The sequence below is a fragment of the Oreochromis aureus genome, linkage group 3 (assembly GCF_013358895.1).
Source record: "Oreochromis aureus strain Israel breed Guangdong linkage group 3, ZZ_aureus, whole genome shotgun sequence".
In the NCBI taxonomy this organism is placed as follows: Eukaryota; Metazoa; Chordata; class Actinopteri; order Cichliformes; family Cichlidae; genus Oreochromis; species Oreochromis aureus.
Window position 1 is genome coordinate 27,261,305 of NC_052944.1, and position 22,055 is coordinate 27,283,359.

At 42.1% G+C, this 22,055-nt stretch overlaps 1 protein-coding gene and 1 non-coding gene across 2 annotated transcripts; both read left to right on the forward strand.

The window, feature by feature from the left end:
- Positions 1 to 4,398: 4,398 nt before the first annotated feature.
- trnal-cag lies at positions 4,399 to 4,481 on the forward strand. The gene has a single exon. It is a non-coding gene; the product is annotated as a tRNA-Leu (tRNA).
- Positions 4,482 to 7,431: 2,950 nt separating this feature from the next.
- shtn2 (shootin 2) lies at positions 7,432 to 21,114 on the forward strand. The gene is made up of 17 exons (XM_031726890.2): positions 7,432 to 7,587; positions 8,709 to 8,758; positions 9,114 to 9,174; positions 9,370 to 9,464; positions 9,639 to 9,846; positions 9,968 to 10,065; positions 11,183 to 11,264; positions 11,662 to 11,756; positions 15,066 to 15,200; positions 15,293 to 15,446; positions 15,720 to 15,849; positions 16,053 to 16,114; positions 17,532 to 17,629; positions 17,759 to 17,779; positions 17,877 to 17,930; positions 18,074 to 18,224; positions 20,696 to 21,114. Exons 1-17 carry the CDS (start codon positions 7,548 to 7,550, stop codon positions 20,851 to 20,853), a joined length of 1,692 nt encoding a protein of 563 aa, XP_031582750.1. The 5' UTR covers positions 7,432 to 7,547; the 3' UTR covers positions 20,854 to 21,114.
- Positions 21,115 to 22,055: the final 941 nt, after the last annotated feature.

Here is a 22,055-nt window from a genome sequence, read left to right on the forward strand (position 1 = left end):
TTTATAAAAAATTTTAAATCTACTAAATCTATGCTAATTTATGCTGTGCGCCACATTCAAAAATAATTCTCCCCCACACAGTGTGAGTGTGTGTTCAGCTGCAGACAGTGCCACTGTGTGCCCATCATGACCAGACAGCCTGCTTCCTCTCCTGTCATGACCCGGGGACGCTGATCGGCCGTCTGTGCCACTTTGTGCCGGGTTCAGCAGGCCGCTTCCCCTCTGACATCATCACTGTAAGACGGTGATGTAGCTGCTGTTACAGGAGACGGGGTAAAAGCCAACAATGGAGGACTCTGACACCGTGTCTGGAAGGTCGATGGGCGTACAGTGACTGACGTGTTGTTTCTTCCTCAGTCTTTGACTTAATATCAAGGCAGGAATCACACACTGTGGCCTCACAGCGAAGCAAAGGCGACTGTGGAAGCAGAGTCACAATATTAGATTCCAAACGCGTTTGTATTTTGAAGATAAAACCTGTGACTTTCATGTTTTTAATTTTTTTTTTGAGATTTGGGGCTCAGCAGAGAATCATCAGAGGGGAACCTGTTGAGGAAGAAAAAGCAGAGCAACAGGTGGCAGATCACAGAGTTAGAGCGACACCTACAGAGCAGAGGGGGGAAAGACCTCGAGACGCAGCTAAAACACACACATACACATACACGTATATTTATATATATATATATATATATATCTATATATATATATATATATATATATATATATTTATATATATATATATATATATATATATATACTTTAAAGCAACACTTTAAAGTGTCCACAATTCTTACACATTCATTTTGGAGAAAAACACACAAATTATCTCCTTGAAAAATCTTAACATTTATTGATGTTATTATATTTTGAAGGGATGTATCATGTAAACGCATTTCTTAAATATATACTAAGACTATATTTCTTTGTCCCCAGGCTGGACAAACATGTAACATAGTTTAATTCAGCTAAAAGTGATTTACAGTGTGGGAAACACACTGTAAATCACTTTTTAAATTTTATTGTCCATTTTTAACATCATATGTTATCCAGTAAGGCGGAACAAGTTTTGTATCATGTATGAAATTATATGTAAGTTTCAGTAGTGATGAAAAAAGCATATATTTAAAAAAAGAATGAATTTTTTTGTATTGTGAATATTATTTTTTCTATTTTCGAAAATGCTCCTATTATATATTTCTGACAAAACAAAAAAAAATTCAACCCTAATCACGTTTTCCAAAATAAAATACATTTTAAAACTGTCTAATTGAACTCAATCTAAAACACATTACATACATCTTAAGAAGCAATCTGTGTGTCTGCGAACATAAAAAGATGAAAAACACAAAATAGGACCAACATTTTAGTCCTGTTTAGTCGCCCCATCTCATAAACAATAGAGCGAGGGATAACTAATACAATAGATGATAAAATGGAAAACGAGAGCCAGGAAACCGACATTAGTGTAATAGTCGGCTCCCTTTTGAGAGCTGGATTTGCCCGTTTTTGAACTTTTGAACCCGTGTCGTCTTTAAAGTGGTTGGCATGAGCAATATATAACACAGTTATATATATATACACTCACATTTTGAGTATTTTCTCTCAGTATGTCTGTGTTTGTGTGTAATGTGTGCAGGGGCCTAATCACAGGAGAATATTGTCATTTACTCACTCTAATAGACTCGGTCGACATCCTCTGGTCTGAACTAATGCAGAAACGAATCGCCCCGCTGGGAGCTGACTCATAGGCAGCTATTCTCAGTCAGAGCCAACTGGACTCATTCACTCACACCTGCAGCTGCAAACATTTGTGTCCAACAACAGTAGTGTAGTAGCGGATTATAAAGCACAGTTCCATGAATGCACACAAATCCATGATAACATCAAGTGGTACACGTGGCCCAAATCCTAATATCCCATTAATCCCTTCTGGCTCCTACCAGATGGTCAAAGGGTAGTTTAGGGTCATAGAAAATGATGTTCTTCTGCTGAAGGTGACGGTGTGTGTGTGTGTGTGTGTTTGGACACAAATGTAATGGTTCGCACGCGGCTTTTATGAAAGGGATGGGAGAAAATGTGAGCGAGGATGAAGAAGAAAAAAGGGAAGTCTCACGTCAGAGAGAGCCGGTGGCGGCTTCCCTGTTTGTTTGTGTTTTCCGAGTACAGTGGAGTCACCAGGAGGCCAGCAGTGTCTGTGAGGCTATTCTGTCACAACGCATCCCGTCTCCCATCTGCAAACACACTCCATCTTTGCTCCCTCTCCCCTTTCGCCGGTCGGAGCATCCTCCTCTCTGAATTCCCAGAAATCTAATCTGTCATCGTTCTGCTAAAAAAAAAGCAACCCAAAAAACCATTTCCTTCTTACTATTTGTGTCTTAAAATGTTTCATTCCCTCCCTCTGCTGCCTTCCTGCCGAAAGCCTTGTCCTCACGCAAAAGGTCACAACCCGGCTGGCCTCTTGTTGACCCCAGCCTGACCTTTTGCGGGTTAGCATCTCTCCCTTTCAGCTGCAGCCGCGGTGCTGCTAAAAGCCTGGATAATCCAATCACGCAGTCATTAGTACTGAGCGGGCCCCGGAGCCGGAGCAGGTGAGTGGGAGCATTTGTGTACGAGTTTGTGTCCTTTTCCTTTTTTTAATTTTTCCCTTTCGCTCAGATTTGGCTAATTTTCAAGCACAAACATGATGTATGTAAAGCAGCAGATAATCCCCCCCCCCCACACACACACACACACACACACACACATCCCCACCCATATCAGATCAGTGGCGTTTAAACCCCCAATGATCACCTCAGTGTGGTGTTGTGTCCTAACCCACGTGAACGTCGTGGACCCTCTGCTTTTTCAAACAGCACAGTCGACGGGAGCGGATGCAGATGAGGGCGGTGTTGCCAGGACTGAGATTTTCAGGATGGCAGGCATGTGTGGCGCCCCAGCCAATCACGGAGAGGATGCTCACAAAGACTCGCAAAATCATCATGATCTCTGCCTCCGTGAAGAAAAACTTTAATCCCCTGAGTGAGAGAGAGAGCCGGTGACTCGTAACGGCTGTAAAGAGCAATTAAAATGTTTTAGTAAGACGCTGCTTTTTTAATTGGATCTCTATTATTGTTTCATGCCTTTCACCATGGCAGTGTCTCCCTTTCGAGCTCAGTGGAACCTACCTGATTAATTATGAATAAAGCAATAATGAGCATAGCCCTCTTTAACCCGAGTGCTATGCTGCAACCTGCATATGACACATTCTTTAATTAAACCGAGCACTTTAATTACATTAAAATTGGGCATACTATTTTTACTGTGTAGACACTCTGTTCAACTCCTTGCTTTGTTCTTTAGATACTCTTTATGCAGTCTTTTTTTTACTCATGTCTTCAATCCTTTTAGTGTCTCATGCAAGATATAATACTTTATTGCCTTGCTTCTAAAAGACAGTGACCAGGCCACTGCAAGTGGTATTCTATGTGAATTACCGTCCAGGAAGGTCTCAGTGATGCAAAACCTTGTCTGCAAAACGAGTTGGACTCCTGTGGGGAAATAATGAATCATTTATTTATTTTTTGGATGACAAGAAAGTGGTCAGGTCTAAACCACCGCTCAGAGCAGCCTCTAAACTATCCACCGTGGAAGCGAGAAGATGATAAAGGAAGCTGTTGGCTTCACTTCCTGTATTTTGTTAAAAGTTTTGTAGTTTTGTTTTGTGATGGGCTGAAACACACAGCACACACTCACAGTTGGACGCAGACTACAGCATCCAACCTCCACGAGTGTTGTGCTGGAATATTTCAGTCAGAGCTGGAAGCAGTACAGGCTAATATCACCGATATCATTGCAGCATGAATCATCATTTATTTGCAAATATTCTGAACACATTTTAATGAGCTCTAAATCACCGTGATTTTTACTTTCAACAATAATTATTTAAAACAATAAAACACATCGATATATGAGGTACATTTTATTTATTTCCAAATAAATTAATACATATTTTTTAACACAGTTCAGTGGGCTACATGTTGATCTTAAAGGACTGAAACAAATATCGATAGTATAAGGCTAGTATCAATCCAGAACTAATAAGGTGCAGGTATCGATACTATCGATCTGCCCACCTCTCCTGGAAGCAGCGGCAGTTGCACAGCAGCCCTGTCACATTACACCGTCGAGGTAAATGTCAAACGGTTTGAGAACGAGCGTGTCTATCACGTGGTAAACGAGCAGAAACTTGAACTTTTACCTTGAACTTTCGCTTCCTTACCTTCACAGGAGCGGCTCTGTTGACGCTTTCAGTGCCTCTGCTCAGTGTTTTTGATCTAAATGTGCTACAGGCAGAACCGTGGGAGCGTCCCATCATCATATTTCCACTGTTCCGTCTCTGATATTCGTGCTGTCACCTAAGTCAGGATGGCCGAGCGGTCTAAGGCGCTGCGTTCAGGTCGCAGTCTCCCCTGGAGGCGTGGGTTCGAATCCCACTTCTGACAGTAACTTTTCACAAGCAGCGCAAACAGACCGCTCTCCTCGTGGTTGCTTACATCCTGTTATTTAACACGCCGCCGTGTTCTTGGTTGCAAATGTCGCATTTTAGTCAGCTGTGCACGGGGTGGCATCAAGTGTCAATCCGCCAACACACTCAAAACACAGGTGCTGGCGCTATGTGTTTAAATCTGTAATAACTTCACTCTGTGAGAATGAAGTCAGATTTATTTTACGTGATAACCTGTTTATTGAATTTGTTAAGAGGAAACCTGAGCGGCCTTTGACAGCTCTAGCCAGAAACCAGTAGCTCCAACCTAAAATAGAAAACTTTCCAGCTCATGCACACATGCAGGCTGGGAAACACAACTGACAGCATGAAGCACTTTGGCTTTATCCCAGTGAAAGAATGAAAAGGTTTAATATAGCAGAAATATAAAAATCTGATTGTCAACGAGGATAAATAAATAAATAAATAAATAAATAAATAAATAAAACAAACCTTACTCAGACTCAGTGAACAAAGCACTTAATAACTGACATAAATAATCAAAAAATCTGCATTCATAAAACACTTTGACGTAAAAATTGTGGACCCCTATTATCATTATTATTGTTATTATTATTATTATGCTTCAGTCTCAAAATTCGGATTCCCAAATATAAAGTATTCAGATGCGTTGGGCCTAAAAATCTGGTGGAAACATTTTTATTTATTTACAAAGTTATCCTAAAAATATTTATTGTATGATGCCATTACTTTCTTTTTTTTAAATAATATAAAATCTTAATAACTGTATATTAAGTTATTGAGGAATATTCTTACATGTGTATTTTGTTATGTTGTCGTTTATTGTCTCTACATGGGGATGCTCACAGCAGGCGTTATAGTTCCTGCGTAAACACTTTTATCTGCTCATGATGACACTGTGGTGAATTTCTTTGTTCAAATTTGAGTGTTCAGGAGTTCAGACCAATGTTGCCATTTGGGTGATTTTAAATTATACGAGCGTCGACTACCACAAGAAAGTTTTAAATGCCTGAAGTCGTTGTTGGTCATGCTTTCAACACAGCTGTATTCTATCAGATAATATGAACTATAATAACCTGCTATAATAAATAATCATTACACGTTAATTAGTAAACTAGTAAAGGAGCATTTCACCAAATCACAGGATTCACCTTTTTAAGTCTAAAACTGTCCTGCACATTTTTTGTTACGACTTTTCCTCCTGTGTTTGACAAATGAGAGAAAAAATAAAACAAAGAAACACGAGTATTATCAGGACCAAAGGTTGAGTGAGACCCAAAGCCATCCTTGTTTGGTCTCTTTGGATGAAAAATAAAACCTGCTGGTTTTCTAATCTGTCTCTATTTAATCAGAATTTAAAGATTCTGGTTTTTAATGAGGTTTTCTGACACTGATGCACACTGTGAGAAACACCAGACAACGGCTAATGTTAAGTGACAATTTCACCTTTATTAACATGGTGAAAAATCATTAGTAAAGGTCAGGGTGACAGGCTGGAGGAGGGCTCGGTGCTCAGGTGGTGCCTGTAAAGAGAGCAACACACTGAGAGAGAGAGACGACAAGGATGTCACTCTGCAGTGAACCACAGCAGATCTCTGTACTTGAGCTGCATATGCACACCGAACGTGATTGAAAAGCATTTCAATGAGATCCTTTGATTAGCGTCCTGCTTTCATCAGGAATTATTGAAAATAATTATTGTCCCAGTGTTTGTGCTGGAAATGATGAATGCCAGCATGTCGAGGGACTTAAAGAGAAACTACTTTCTGATTTTAACTGACATAAAATAAAGAAGCCAGTGGACACTTTGCTAATTTATTTCACAAGCTGGCTCCTTGGAGCATTATTTGACTCTCTTCCAACAACAATAGCTGTAATTATGGAATTAATGAAGACCCAAAGAAGCGCTATAGCTTTTTTTTTTTACCTTATAGCTTCAAAGGAGACAACGAATTGTGGACAAGTACATAACTAAGTGTGAAACATTAGGTTTGAAGGTCAATTTTGGCAATACATATATATATATATATAGTCTCTCTGATGGCAGCAATACAGTAAAAATGCTCAATTTACTACGTTATACTTGAAAAGTAATGGCGAGTGGTGGACAAGTAATAAAATTGTCCGTATTCAAAACAGTGGCATGATTTTCAATGACAGCACGTCATGTTTGATAAAAACTTGTGACAATCTGCTAAAGAACGCCCTTAAAAATGTGTATTTGTTACTTTCAGGAGAAACGAATAGACTGAGCGGGATGGAGAGCCATGTTTTTTTTCTTTCCTTTGTTTCTGCCAGTAGGAGAAACACTAAAAATACTGTGATCTCCGTGTGACCCCTCGTGCACCCTGAATCATCTAACCGCCCAGCTTGGAACTCCTAAAAATATACTCCTAGAAGGCAGGTGGATGAATAAAACAGGAGCGAGGGGTCAGAAATTAGAAGTTTCTAAATGATTCACTGTGGAGAAATACGTGTCATCAGCATCACCATCACGCTCCCACCCATCGTTGTCATCTCCTGAATTATCACGCAGAAACGTGGCTCCTGTGGCAGATGTCTGATGCCTCAGAGGTCATGAACTCTGCGCGCAGATGCTGATAGAGGAGTGAAAGCAGCTTTGCCTTTGCCTCGGCTCCTTGAGTGACGTTGATCGTGCAGCAGAGAGACAGTGTCCTCCCTTAGAGACCACATGCATGGATTTTTCCCCTTTATATTATATGAAACAAAAAGGGAGGGGTGGGAGGGGATGTTATCTGTAATATCCAGCATCATTATTTGCATTAAGATATAATCTCATCCTTTTCATAAACTCTGGAGACGTGGTCTTGTGATTATTAAGAAGCTTTCGGCCGTATGCGAAGGGAAAGTTCCTCTTTTTTGAATCCTGGAAGTGGGGGAGGGTTTAAGCTTAAATTCCCTTTTGCTTCTTTCATAATAAAGCCGTTGCTGTTCAGGAGAAAGCTGTGTTTTGTGTGTGTGCTGGAACGCGTAGCTCTTTTTTTTAGTTTACTAAAGAGCGAAAAGTTGAAAGCAGCGCAGGATGTGGGTACAAGGTGATGATGAGGACACTGCAGCTGCAGGTAAGACTCGGTAATCTGGCCCCAAAGAGGTGCTGAAGGAGCCAAATAAAAGTTTCAGCGTTTAAAAAGTCAGAAAAATAAAATGCTTTTACTTTGCGAGGATGTTGATTGTGCAGGTTTTCTAGTTGATGCACATTTATTGCGTTTGATTGTTTACAACAGCTTTTGTTGCCAGCTAAAGATAAACCTGCATGCATGGATTTTAAGACTACTTGCTAACATATTCTACTGTGTAAAATAAAATAATGCTAAAATTTAGCTCACCCTGAATCCTCTGTGTAATTAACAAGATTGCAATTCGTATTATTTGCTATATAATTTCAAAAGAAATGCTCCAAAAGGCCCTGCGCCACAAAACATGGTCATGCAGTCCAGTTTGGTAGATTTCATTAGAGCAGGCGGGGCCTAGCAGACAGCTATAACATGCATAACTTTTGATCTCATTGCAACTAAATCCTACCCCTGCATGCCTGTCATGAAGTCGTACAGAGACAAGGAACAGTTTTTCTACTTTAAAGCTGAACATTTTAATGTGAGGGTCTGTTGGTAATGACTTGCTTTTGGAGCCGGCCTCTCCGGCAGTGAGTTTCTTTCACCTCAGTTTTTAACAGCTTAAAGAAAAGACATATGAGGGATTAATCTGTGACTTTTGGAGGTGCTGCTACTATAAATGCTTCTGTTTTCGCTCCCTTTTTTGAGCAGGGGATGTCAAGAGATAAATGAGAGTTTAGTTAAGTTTAGATTAACAGAAACAACACAGAATAACATGTGTTGTTTAACCTGCACAAGCAGTGTAGTGGTTGTGGTTTCATAGGTAATGTGCTGCAACAGGAATCACTATTCTGATCTGACGCTCAACAAGAAAGAGGATTCTTTCTTTGATTTCAACACTGCTGACTCCTTAGTCTGTAGGACAAAGTGAAGTAACAATGGCAAACGTCAGTGATTCACAGGCCATGGAAAGCGAAAACCTTTAAAGGTTCCTCATGTGATTTCCACTTCCCGTATTCCTCTCACAGCACAACAACCTCATGGAGTTCCTCTTCTATTCATTCTGATCTTTGGTGTCTTTTTTTCGGGTGCCCATTTCACAGTATAAAGTGTCATGTTTTTGCCCGCAGACTCGGATGAAGAGTGTGCTTTCTCCTCCGAAGATGAGGAAGACCTTCAGGTACTGATGTGACTGACACCTTTCACAGGAGGGATCGCTGAGCCCGGCTCAGGCTGGCGTACTGCTAGCTTGATGGAAGGAAAAAATTTGACTGACTCTGGTTTAGAAATCTTCCCCGTGTGCCAAGAGCCTGCTATTATAGAGAAAGGATAAAAATGAAATGACACAAAAATTAAACAAAATTGCCAAATCAAAATGGTCTAAAAAGCGCATAAACGTGATTACGTTGAAACGTAATTTGGCGCCTCAGCTTTCTGATAATGGAATAAAATGTGAATAAAAATCAGCTGCGTCAATTTGCCGTTGCTTGATTGATCTCTTTCTTCCGTTTTGCTTGTTGACATTTGATTGCCAGTGGCACATCCTGGAGAAGCAGAGGGACGAAGCCAATCAGAGGCTGTCGGAGTTGGAGGAAGGTGAGACTCTTCACTTCAAATATCAACGTTGTTTACGTGTTTTTTAAATGACAGGACTGTGGGACAAACAAATGAGGAGCTTTCACACAGAAAATTGTTATGAATGTGTTTGTTTTGTGTGTTTTCGGAATGACTGCATCCTCTTCAGTATGCTTATATGAAGAGCTCGTGACTGACCACTGTGCTCTTTATCAGCTTCCAATCAGCTCCTGAAAGAGATCAACGTGCTGGAGATCCAGTTCCAGATAGAGCGCTCCTGCAGGGAGAGCGCTGAGGCGCTGGCTCTCAAAGTATGTCTGTTAACTACTGCACTGTTTTTCCTTTCCTTTCCTTTCCTTTCCTTTCCTTTCCTTTCCTTTCCTTTCCTTTCCTTTCCTTTCCTTTCCTTTCCTTTCCTTTCCTTCCCTCTTGTTCAGCATTATCATCATCAGATCTCTCATTCTTTGATCTGGTTTTTTCCCCAGGTGACCAAAGAGAACAAAGTCCTGAAGAGGAAGAGCCAGATGTTGATGCCACTCATCGCTGAACTACCTGAAAACCTGGCTGATATGACCTTTGACCCTCAGAGTGACCCCACGGTTAACGGTGACGAGGTGGACGGTGATGAGGTGGATGGTGCCGGAGGGAGCAGCAGCGAGGAGATGCTGCTTGAGAGTCAAGCCAAGATCACAGGTTAGCTGGCACTACCCATGATATGAACAGAGCTATTGTAAAATTAGAATGAGAAAAATAGATAATAAAATCTGGTTATTTGTTTTGTTTTGTGTTTTTTTGTTCCTGTCATGTGTGTCAGAGCTGCAGGCGTCTGTGGACGGTCTGCTGGCTGAGAAGCTTAAACTGGAGCAACAAGTGGAGGATCTGACCAGCGAGCAGACGCAGCTCAGAGAGCAGGTAATGCAGACAGTGTTTTTATATTTGTGGAGTTTGAGTGCTTAAAGCACGGGTGAGGAACTCCAGGCCTCAAGGACCGGTGTATCACCCTGGGTCAACACACCTGAATCAAAGGATTAGTTCATTACCAGGCCTCTGGAGAACTTCAGGACATGTTGAGGAGGTCATTTAGCCATTTAAATCAGCTGTGTTGGATCTAAAACCTGCAGGACACTGGCCCTTGAAGCCTGGAGTTCCCCCAGCCCTGGCTTAAAGAATCCTACCAAACACAGTATGTAAAGATGCCTTAAAGCTACATTCTTTCTAATAGCCAGCAGAGGCCGACTCATCTAGCTAAAAAATGAAATGTAGTGGAATTAATGGGGAAATGGCCTGTGGCTCCCTTTACCCTGACCCTGAGTAAACACTTTTTCATTTCACTCTATGGTCTCAATCACTTGTTTAAAGTCTTATTGAATAATACATGTCATCTATTTAGCAAATTATGGTTCCAATTAGTGATCAGAAGGACAATAAACAGCCTTTTGTAGCACCCGTTGTGGCCGTTGCAATCTGCTGGTGCGAGCTTGTCGTGCACTTTTTTGATTTTTATCTCCTGGTGCTGGAGGCATGGCCGGGTTGAAGACACGATTCTGACAGTTTTTACCACCATCTCAGTAATACATCAGCACAGGAGCTCAAAGATGATTCAGAAGGAGATGTTGAAACAGTTTGAATCAGATTCTCTGGAAAAAACTTTTAAAAAAAGTTTCCATGGCGCTATAACGAGTGGTGACACCTGCCGTCTCTCAGCACTAGTATAAACTGTTGGTCAGATTCGCCCTCGCTCATCAAGTCCAGTTTCAAAAAGCTCAATGCTTTAAAACAAGACTTTGCAAACTAGGGAGTGACATCCATCTTTCATGTACAGTCAAAGGGACTGGCTGCTTCGGGAAAGTGAACCTCACAGCTGCTTCTTTGTTCCAAAAACTCATGTGTAAATCATCAAACCATAAGACTATAACATGTCATAAAGCTGAAGTTTGTGTTTTCTCTGTGTGTGTGTGTGTGTGTGTGTGTGTGTGTGTGTGTGTGTGTGTGTGTGTGTGTGTGTGTGTGTGTGTGTGTGTGTGTGTAGCTTGCTCTGGAGGTAGCGGAGAAGGAGGCCATTCTGAGGAAACTGAACAAACAAAACAAGACTGTAAATAAACTCAAACGAGGTAAGTCCTGATTAGATGAGACTGAAGACTGAAGATTACTTTCATTATTGATTCACTTAAAAAAATCCTTTCATGAATCAACAGACTTGAGATGATTCATTTTTGTGTTTCATTAATTTTTCAGTGTAACAACAGTCCAGCTTTTGAGTGCAATTAAAGGAGCATTTCACTGAAATTACACACAAACCAACTAGTGTCACTAGTTATGCATTTTTTTTCCATCTTACAGACTGACATATCTGAGCCATCTTTGGCACATTGTGTATTTTTGATTCATAAATGACATTCACCCCAAACCATTATGCAATCAGGAGTTTGCTTCTAAATCAAAAGCATCATAAATTCGTCATTAATATTTGTTTTGTGTGTCTCCCCCTCCCCCTCGTGTGCACACCAGTGTCCCAGCTTGTCACCGATGAGTTCACAGAAATGTCTCAGAAGCTGGAGCTGGAGCAGGGCCTCCGGCAACACGCTGAAGTCTTAGCCACCCAGGTGCGAGCGCATGCGTGTGCATGTGTGTGTGTGTGTGTGTGTGTGTGTGTGTGTGTTTTCAGCACTGGACAAAACATTTTGTCATATATTCACACCTATATATACTGAGGGTGACAGGTCGTGCCACAGGAACGGGACAAGGAGTGTTAGCGCTGACCTTCGGGCGGGTGTGGGGAACGGACGGACACTCCAGTGAAAGGGGAGGGACGGGGATGCAAACACACACACACACACACACACACACACACACACACACACACACACACACACACACACACACACACACACACACACGTTTCTGCTGTCGCACGGCAGCTGATGTGGCGGGACAGCACAAGAGGTCTCCATTCTTCGTTTCTCACACCAACGACACTTTGGTCAAATGTGCGTCGCCTCTATGAAGATACAAGACAAAAGCGCACACGCACTTGTACACATTGACGAAAAACATCAATTCACTTAAAACACACACACACATACCCAAACAGAATACACACAAACACACACACACACAGCACAGTTGTTGCAGTCCCAGCTGCTCCCATAATGAAGGGCTTTTCTTTCCAAAAAAAAATAAGCTGTCTCTCTTCCCATTTAGCCCCTCCCTGCGCCATAATTAGTGGTCATCACTGCCGCCGAAGGAGAATAGTGGTCTTTAAGCACAACCTGTCTTCGCCTGACACCTTTATGTTTTGCCGAGCATATAGCAATTGTCGCTTTTGTGCGCAGCCTCCTCCATTTACTGGACAGGCGCACAATGGGCTTCCTCACAGGGGTCCTTACCTGTGAAAAGGACCCCCGACTCTCCACACAATTCAGCCCCTTTACTCTCAATTCATGGTAAAAGACCCCCCTGCGCTGAATGCCTCTTGTGTGCACCACTATTTGTCTGTTTTCATGTGTTTTGAAAACAACAACCATTCACACCTCTCCTCTGTGATGCACGGTGGTATAATGATGCGGGGGCCTCAAACAGGAAACGATTTGGAGCTTTTTTTTTTTTTTCTGTGTGTGCTTCTTTGTTCCTTTGTGTTGCAGTGTGTGTGCTCAGGGTGTGTGTGTGTTTGTATGTATGAAATAATTGTGCTAATTGCTGTGTGAAAATTGCTCCCTGCTAAAGGGAGCCCACAGATTGGAGCGGTGTAATTTGCAGCGCGGAGCCTCGTGCTGCATGCTCCGACACGGAGCTGCGGCTTCAGTTTGTCCCGATAGTAAAAACACAGAAATGAAAACCTCATTTTCTCACACTTCCTGTTCTCTGATCACGGACCTGCTCTCAAAAAAAATCTAGAAAATCTATCAGAGAGACGCCCATTATAAGCAGAGTGCACCGGGGTCACGTACCTTGTATTGTTTTGGGGGGAATTAAAGGGTATTAGGGGCAGTTACACACAAAATAACACGTAGCAGGTTTTCTTAGCTGATTTTATTCTGGATCTGGCTTTTTGTGTCATTTAAATTAACCATCACCACCAAACCAGACCATCTCTAAGGTTATAATTATCTCTGTCAGGACACTTCTTTAGGTGTGGTCAGCTTTTTTTTGGTGTCACTTACAAGATACACTATGTAGACAGAGTACTGTGCCAGCTACAGATGACATCAACAGCAGCTGCTCAGCTGTGGACCCACATGTCAGGAAATGACATGGGGGTCATGTAATGTAATGTAATGTAACACAGTAGGGTTTGTTTTGATTTCATTGTTGTTCTTTTCCCATGTTCATGTTTTGTTTATGTTTCCTGCCTTTCTTTGTCCTACATGTTTCTACTTCCTGTTTTATTTTGGTAACTGCTTTTCTTGCGCATCTCCCGTGCCTTGATTTCCTGTCTCTGTCTTCTCTCTGAATGACTGGTCCTTCCTGTGTCTACTTCAACAGTCTGTGTGCATTAGAGGTGGACTCCTCGATCCAAATATCGATAGCATCGATACCAATGCTGGTATTGGTATTTGATCAATACCAGCACGACATGATTGTGCTAATTGTTGTGGAAAGTAAAATCACAGTAATTTAGTGGTCATAAAAATGTTTTTAATTGATGAGGATCCAGCTCAAAAATCACGACAAACTGCTCTCTCCTACAGAGAGCTGTCTTTAAGGTACTGTTATCGGTATTGGTATCAGCAATCCTTGTATTTACTTGGTATCAGATCAATAGTAACATCTGCAGTATTGCAAAGCACGATCATACTGCACTTCTGCATGTGCATTACTTCTCTTAACCACTTATCCAAGTTAGGGATAGAAGAGCTTGAGGATCACAGGGGCCCAGCTCACCCTGGACAGGCTGCTGGTTTGTCACATGGTCAACACAGAGAGACACACATGCAGCCAGTTTACAATCACCGGTTAACCCAGGGGTGGGCAATTCCAGGCCCCGAGGGCCGGTGTCCCTGCAGGTTTTAGATGTGTCCTTGAACCAACACAGCTGATTTAAATGGCTAAATTAGCTCCTCAACATGTCCTGAAGTTCTCCAGAGGCCTGGTAACGAACTAATCATGTGTTTCAGGTGTGTTGACCCAGGGTGAGATCTAAAACCTGCAGGACTCCGGCCCTCAGGGCCTGGAATTGCCCACCCCTGGGTTAACCTAATGCCCATATTGCTGGACCTGAGAGGAAACCAGAATACCAACTGGAAACTCGGGCACATGCAAAATGTTTGAATACACAAAAGCCCCCCAGCCATTCAGAAGGTTCAAACCAAGAAGCTTCTTGTTGTGAGACAACAGTGCTAACCACTGCACCTCCCTTATCTGTTCGAAAACTAATCAAATCTGCTCAAACCAAGCATTTTGCCTATATAACTGTGTGCACAACTACCACAACATTAACACATGTCACAAATGCCTGAGCAAAAGAGCAAAAGGTTTGTTTAGAGCACTCTGCTGATTGGGGAGATCTACACAGCAATGATTAAGCACAGCTGGTGTATTCATTTTCCACAGCAGAGAAGAAAGAAGCACATTTTCCAAATGATTCAAGGCAAAGTCTGACATTTTTTTGTCACAATGCGAGAACAATGATGCTTTGTCTCACAGCAAAATAACCCCGTTCGCATTGCCGCTGCTCTTCAGTGAAGCCGATGAGTAATACGTAACAAAGCTTCCAAGTCATTGTTCAGTCAAACGCTGGTTTGACAACCACCTGCTGGGAGACAATCAGCAACCAGTCCTTTAGATCTCACTTCATCTTTCCTCTAATTATGGTTCATTGTCAGTGATGTATTTCTTTGCCATTTTCTTAGAAACAAAGAATCCAAAGATGTGTTGAAATCGTCAAAGCTCGATTTGTTTCTCCCCCCCATCAGATGATCCTAGAGCAGAAGGTGACCCAGGCCTCAGAGACAGACCTGAAAATGCAGGTGCAGCTGGAGCAGGCGCTCCAACAGATATCCCAAACCAGCACAGCTCTGTGTGACATACAACTCTACTACCAGGACCGGGTGGGTAAACGTGATCACTGAGAGTGTCACGATACTAGAACATAGTGGAAATAACTGATGTCTTCATCATGCCTCTGCTCTCCTGTGATCAGTTAAAACAGAGCCAGAGTGCTGTGGAGGAGAGCAGTGCCCTCTCTGAGCTGCAGAACCTGAGAGAGCAGCTGGAGAAGAGCGAGGAGGAGAGGAAGACTTTAGAAACTCAGCTATCTGACGCTAACAGCTTGGTCACCCAGCTCCAGGAAGAAGGTACTCCCTTGTGCCTGAAGATACGACCTTATCTAATCATAACAAAAAACCTGTACATGACGTGGAATACATTTTAGAAAAGTCTTCTGATGTCTTAGAAATATTCAGGGTCTCTTGAAGCAGTGATTGGAGGTCATCACCTTCAAACGGATGTGCAACCAGTGATTCGCTTCCAGCATGCCCCTGTGCCTCATCAGTTTGATACAATAAAGAGATTTTTAAGTTTCATATCAGCTTAATTTATTTCCTATTCTCTATTCTCTTTCTTTTTAGTGAAACAGTTACAACAGACACTCAACAGCGATGACAAAAGTGATGAACCAGGAGAGAAAGCCATTCCTGACTCAGTTTCACTGCCTCCTCCGCCTCCTCCGCCTCCTCCACCTCCCACTACTGTTACCAAGTATGAAAAACTAAAGCCATAGCTTCATCTTCCACTAAGAATACAAGTCTAAGTTTCACAGAATGGTTTCAGATATTGAATGCACATCAGCTGAGTTAAGTTGGTTGTGATTATGCTGGTGAGGCTGATGTTTTAATATTAACAGTAAAACTCAATGGTCGACTGATTTCAGAGACTTAATCCCTTTCTCTGCCTCCCGCTAGCTTTAAGGATTTCATGAAGAGCAGGAAGAAACATGGAGCCACCGCTGCTGATGATCTAAACAGTACGTCTAACCACACGCAACATAATCTTCAGCATAAAGCACTGAGATTTAACAGGGACTCTGCTTTAATCTTAGATTATCGATGAGATCCCTCATCTTGATATATGTCCTGTGTTCCTGGAAAGCATCTTAATTTTTTCAGGCAGTAATTCTACAGCATCTCATATTTGCATAAAACATTTGATGGAACAAACATACAAAACACGCAAATATACACAGATCACGTGTAACATTATGACCCCTGACAGTGCAGTAAATTACACTGATTATGTCTTCATCATGGCACCTGTTAGTAGGTGGGAAATATTTGGAAGCAAGTGAACATTTTGCCTTGAAAGCGTATGGATTTGAGTGATTTTGACTCACTGTGATGGCTAGATGACTGGGTCATAACATCTGTAAAATTGCAGCTCTTGTGGGGTGTTCCCGGTCTGCAGTGGTCAGTGTCTATCAAAAGCTGTCCAAGGATGGAACAACAGTGATGCGGTGACAGGCTCATGGATGGCCAAGGCTCATTGATTCACATTGAGTGAAGGCTGACCTGTGTGGTCTAAACAGACGAGCTACTATAGCTCAAATTGCTGAAAAAGTTCTGATAGAAAGAGAGCATCACAATTTGTTGAGTATGGTCTGCAAAGCCACAGACCAGTCAGGATGTCCATGCTGACCCATGTCCACCTCTGAAAGTACCAGCAATGGGCACATGAGCATCAGAACTGGAGCATGAAGCAATGAAAGAAAGTGGCCTGATTTGATGAGTCACATTTTCTTTAGCGTTGGCCAGCTGTGTGCATCAGTTACCTGGGGAACACCAGGCACCAGGATGCACTATGGGAAAAAAGCAAGTTGGCAGAGGCAGTGTGATGCACTGGGCAATGCTCTGCTGGAAGACCTTAGGTCCTGCCATCCATGTGAATGTTACTTAAAATGTACCACCTACCTAACCATTGATGCAGACCATGTTCACCCTTTCATGTAAACAGTACTCCCTGTTGGCTGTTGCCACTTTCAGCAGGATAATCCGTCCTGCCACAAAGCAGAAATGATCCAGGAACGGTTTGAGGAGCACAACAACGAGTTTGAGGTGTTGACTTGGCCTCCAAATTCCTTAGATCTCAATCCAATCGGGCATCTGAGGGATGTGCTGGACAAACAAGTGCATGGGGGCCTCAAATCACATCTTCCAGGACTTGTAAGATCTGTTGCTAACACAGCTTCAGGGTCTAGTGGAGTCCCTGCCTTGATGGGTCAGGACTGTTTCGGCATCAAAAGGAGAATATTAGGCAGGCGGTCATAATGTTATACCTAATTAGTGGAGGTTGTCAAAATAGGGACAACACACTACACTGATTTCAAAGACCTGTCATAAAAGACTAAGAAAGCAACTCAGCACCAGTATTCATTTTCATTACTTAAGAAGCAGCTCCCTTGTTGGACATGAAGGCAAGAGCGGTGGATGAAATGATGGAGAGAATAAAGAAAGGCATCGTCCTGCGGCCTATGAAGAGAATACAGGTAGAGAAACCGCACTGTGAATTGACATTTGATGTTTCAGTGTTTTCCAAAGAAACTGATAAAAAAGCATAACCTACAGAAATAAATATAAACTCTGTCTCATAACTACCATCTAACTTCTTCCCACAGGAGGACGACAGTTCCTGGAAGGTCAGTTATCCCGCTGTTGGTCATTTTCTGTTATAACACAGCTGTGATCTGTGTCAGTGACAGATTTTTTTTTTTTCAATCCACAATTTTCTTACAGGACCAGAAAAGTGACAACAGAAAGTCAGCCATCCTGGAGTTGAAAGGAATGCTGGTAATAACTATAAAATCAAATTTCACTGTGGGCTGAAAGTCACATCCGTGTTGCAAAAGAAAAAAACAACCTTACAACCGTGAGCGATGCATGGCAGCTTGATCTGCTGTGTTTGATCCATCTTTAACTATTTAACACATCAGGACAACATGAAGCGTCAGCACCTCCGCAGAGTGCCATCCAGGAGGGGAACTGGCCGAAATGTGGGCGAAGCAGAGCTCCTGATGGTGCTCCAGAGGAGGAGGAGAGCAATGGGAGACAATCAGGAACCACCACCCTCAAATCAACCACAGGGTACGCTGACAAGCATGGTGTTTTCTTAACCTTATACTATGCCTTCACAGTGTGACTCTGGCTATTTATAAATGGCCTGTCTGCCATTAATCCATGAATGATTAATGCTTAATTAAAGCTTCAAAGAGCAGAGAGTGATTTTTTTAAGGTTTTACAACACTTTTTTTTTTGTTGAAAAAAAGCATCTATTATCACACAATATCAGATTTTGTTCTATCTAAAACATGAAAACATAGCTGCTAAAACGAATACTGGGATTTGTGCATGTGTTCCCACACTCAGCAAAATGACAGCTCATCTTATGACCCTGTAGAACTCTTTAATCAGCTTCAATTACAATGAGATCGCAATAAACTGATTCGAATTTGTTTATTAGATTATTTTCTTACATTATTTGTGCTTTCAGGTGTAATGCATGAGCACAAACAGATGAATGCACTTTTCTAGCCTTACAGACCACTCAAAGCTCTTTTAAATTAGTCACACTTTAACTGTGTGCACTTTATTCTGTACGCTTGAGGCTCTTTATTTACCTCACATCCATGACCAGTTTAGATCGTCATTTAACCCAACAAGTCTTTGGAGGGTGGGAGGAAGCCTTAGTCTCCAGAGAAAACCTGCTTCAGGTACTCTAGAATAGGTTTAACATGCTAGCTCCACACAGAAAAGCCCGACCAAGGATTTAACACAGGAGTCTTCTTGCTGTGAGGCGACAGTGCTAACCACTCCACCACCATGCCACCAGTTCTGGCTGTATGTCTGTGCCAAAGTACTGTCTCTCAAGGCACCCTCTGACTTCTGTGTGTCCTCTGTTGCTTATGTGCACCACATATTATTTCTATGCCAGGGGTTTCAAACATAAGGTTGGGGGGACCAGAGTCTCCAATCTGGAGTTTGCTCTCAAAAAGTTGTTAGATTTTTAACTGTAAGTTCACAGAAATATGATTTTTATAGTGGGTTCAAATGCTGTCAAATGTTAAAATGGGTCACATTAACCTGAACTATAAGGGTTAAGTGGATCAGTCTTGCTGTTGTTGTTTGTTCATTGTGTCTGTTGTATATAGATATGACGTATTTGTTTCCCTGCCTTCCATATGTCCCACCCTCATATCTCATAAATGCTGTCAGATTTGGCACAAACATTCACTTTGACTCAAAGATGAGTAGAACTTGGTGGTGGAAGGTCAGCGTTACTCTGACCTCACAAAACAGCTTTGGACTTTACATGGAGATTTCATTTACCAACTAGACAAAATTTCACAGAAATGTCTGACAGTGTAGAACGATGAAGATGTTACCATTTATATCAACCTGCTCTCATCTCAGGACACTGGATCCTGCCATTTTGTCCGAAGCTGATGTTGTTAGAGAGGTGTGCCTAAACACACAGGCCAGGGCAATACTGGACTTGGGTCCAACAGCGTGTTCTGTTTGATAAGTCAAGACGTGCGAGGAAGTAGGGGTGACAGTGGTGCAGAACATCAGTTTGTCAGTGAGCCATTTCTTACCATCTGTTTAGATTTGCTTTCACTTGCTGTTTATCTTAGTGTTTGAAATATACCCATTAAATCATAAACCCTGCACAGTGGAAAAACAATGCATGCATTGTTAAATGCACATCAAAAATAACACACCCACTGCATTTAAATGTTTAGTAAAGAAGGGGTTCTGTGCATAAATGACAAGCTGGGAGTGACATTTGTCTCATGATTGCTGTGGGTGGCGTCTTGGCACCGAGACCTAAGGACACCTTTGCGCTTGTCTCCGTGTCACCAGCGGCTTGTGACAAAACTAAAAAGGTCAAAAGTCAACTTCACTGTGGCTACATTTCACATGTGGTAGGCTGCTGAGTTGGTGACGCTGGTTGGTTGTAAAGATCTTCTGTGCTGCTGGGTTGAAGACGTATGTTAGCTGTCCCTGCTTTAGTATTGATGGCTTTGTAGGTACACATATTTGAAGCATGATTATAACTTAGTCATCCAAAAATGAATACACGTGACACCTTACATTAAACTCAAAGTGTTAGCGCAAATAGTAGGACAGATGTGAGCTGTCGGTGGCTTACAACCAGAAGGTTTGACTAGTTACAAGTGCGAAGTGCCTACTAGGACGTAACCAGGACATATGCTTTTAGATTTTTTTCATTAGTTTAAAAAAAAAGAGAAATTCTAGATGCATGCTTTTGGTATTTGTTTGCATTAATACTTTTAGTGCTCTTCATCCACTTATTTTTAAAAAAGGAAAGCAGTTATGCAAATTCAGTCTTAAAAGGGAAGGATACAGACACAAAAGGGAGAAATAACTGGCTCCCTTTCAGGCCGAGAGCCATTTCACTCCCTTCTGACTTGCCTATATTTCCTAATCAGAGAAAACCTCTCTATTCTCTACCTGCTTTCAGTTGTTTTAGCCCACCCTTTAGCTCCCATTTTCAGACTCGTGCCTAAAATGAATATGTGGTGATCTCTGTGCAGATGTCCAACCAGGTTTGCTGTGCGTTCCAGCGGCAGGCGACGCTCCCTGGGCAGGTGAGAGCGGCAGCGCCCCTGTGCTTCGGAGGCTGAAGCAGAACCGAGAGAAGAGAGACTCTCGCATCAGAGCATCAGCACTGTTCATCAGTCACCAAGCCTGACAGCTGTGAGAGGAGGACATGCCGGTTGCTATTATTATTATTATTATGATTATGATTCTGCAGGTTTATATGACTATAAACCAAAGATGAGTGAGCAAACTAGGCATGTTTGACTTTTAAAGAATCCATTTTATCTTTACATCTTTGCACTGATTCAGTGTTTAAATGCACTGCCTCCTTGGTGTCTCACAACAAACCAGCACTGCCTGACTTGTCTTGAACATTTTAAATAAAAACTTTAGCTGTCAGCTCTCTATCCGACAGCAGTTCCTTGTGTTTGTTTTATCTTCTTGAGGGAATCCGAGGGTCAGGATTATATCGTAAACGAACATTAAATCCAGCTGCAGAAAAACAAAGAAAAGCATTTTTCAAATGCCGTTTAACCCAGGTCTGTAAAAACCTTGTTGCGTGTCAAAGGAAATGGCACTCTTTCAGCCGTATTTAATAGCCAGCGTCATCCCTTTCAGGAGCTGGGATTTCAGCTGATCTAAGTGCAGAAAATAGATGAAAAATAGCCCGAGCCATTAAAGAAAACACTTGCGTGAATGCGATTGCCCGCTCCTCTCCCAAGGTGTCTGTCTCTTAAAGCTCGATCCAGCAGAAGAATAGTGGCTGCCATTCATTTGGACACATTAAAGCTGTCGCACCGAGAGCCCAGAGGTGCTGCTGAGATAAGAGCCTCGGGTGATCTGTGTGTTCCCCCTGAAAGTTTCTTTAAAATGTAGCAGGCTGCCTTTTGTTTTCTCACCTCCACACAGGTACTGCATATATATGTGTGCATGCATGCATGCATGAATGAATGCATGCACCTTCACACTGTGCTACCTGCCTCCCTGTCTATCTGCGTTTGTTAAAAGCGTTTGAAAAGAGGATGAAATTACTCCCACCTTTGACTCTGACACCATTTTACTGTCTTCACACTGTTTCACATTATATATTTACTTTATTTAGCTCTTTACCAGAAGGTCTGCCTTTTCACTCTTAATCATGCATTTTTTATTGGTTTATACCTCAGTCTCAGAAGTGTCAGGCTTTGAGACATAGTGTGTACTCGCGTCTTTCTAGCTGTTGAATCCATGCACACAAAAGCTTGTGTCTGAGTGCGAGAGAAAGAGAACCCTCTGAAAAGGATCCTATAGATACAGATGATATTAAAGATGTGCCATTGACTCACACTGAGGTGAGATCCAAATAATGTAAAT

Bases quoted from the DNA above. Each gene is read 5' to 3' on its own strand.
- shtn2 (XM_031726890.2), top strand. From the start codon at position 7,548: ATGTGGGTACAAGGTGATGATGAGGACACTGCAGCTGCAG. The intron at 9,847-9,967 runs GTTAGCTGGCAC...CATGTGTGTCAG, and splicing joins GAGTCAAGCCAAGATCACAG to AGCTGCAGGCGTCTGTGGAC. The intron at 10,066-11,182 runs GTAATGCAGACA...GTGTGTGTGTAG, and splicing joins AGACGCAGCTCAGAGAGCAG to CTTGCTCTGGAGGTAGCGGA.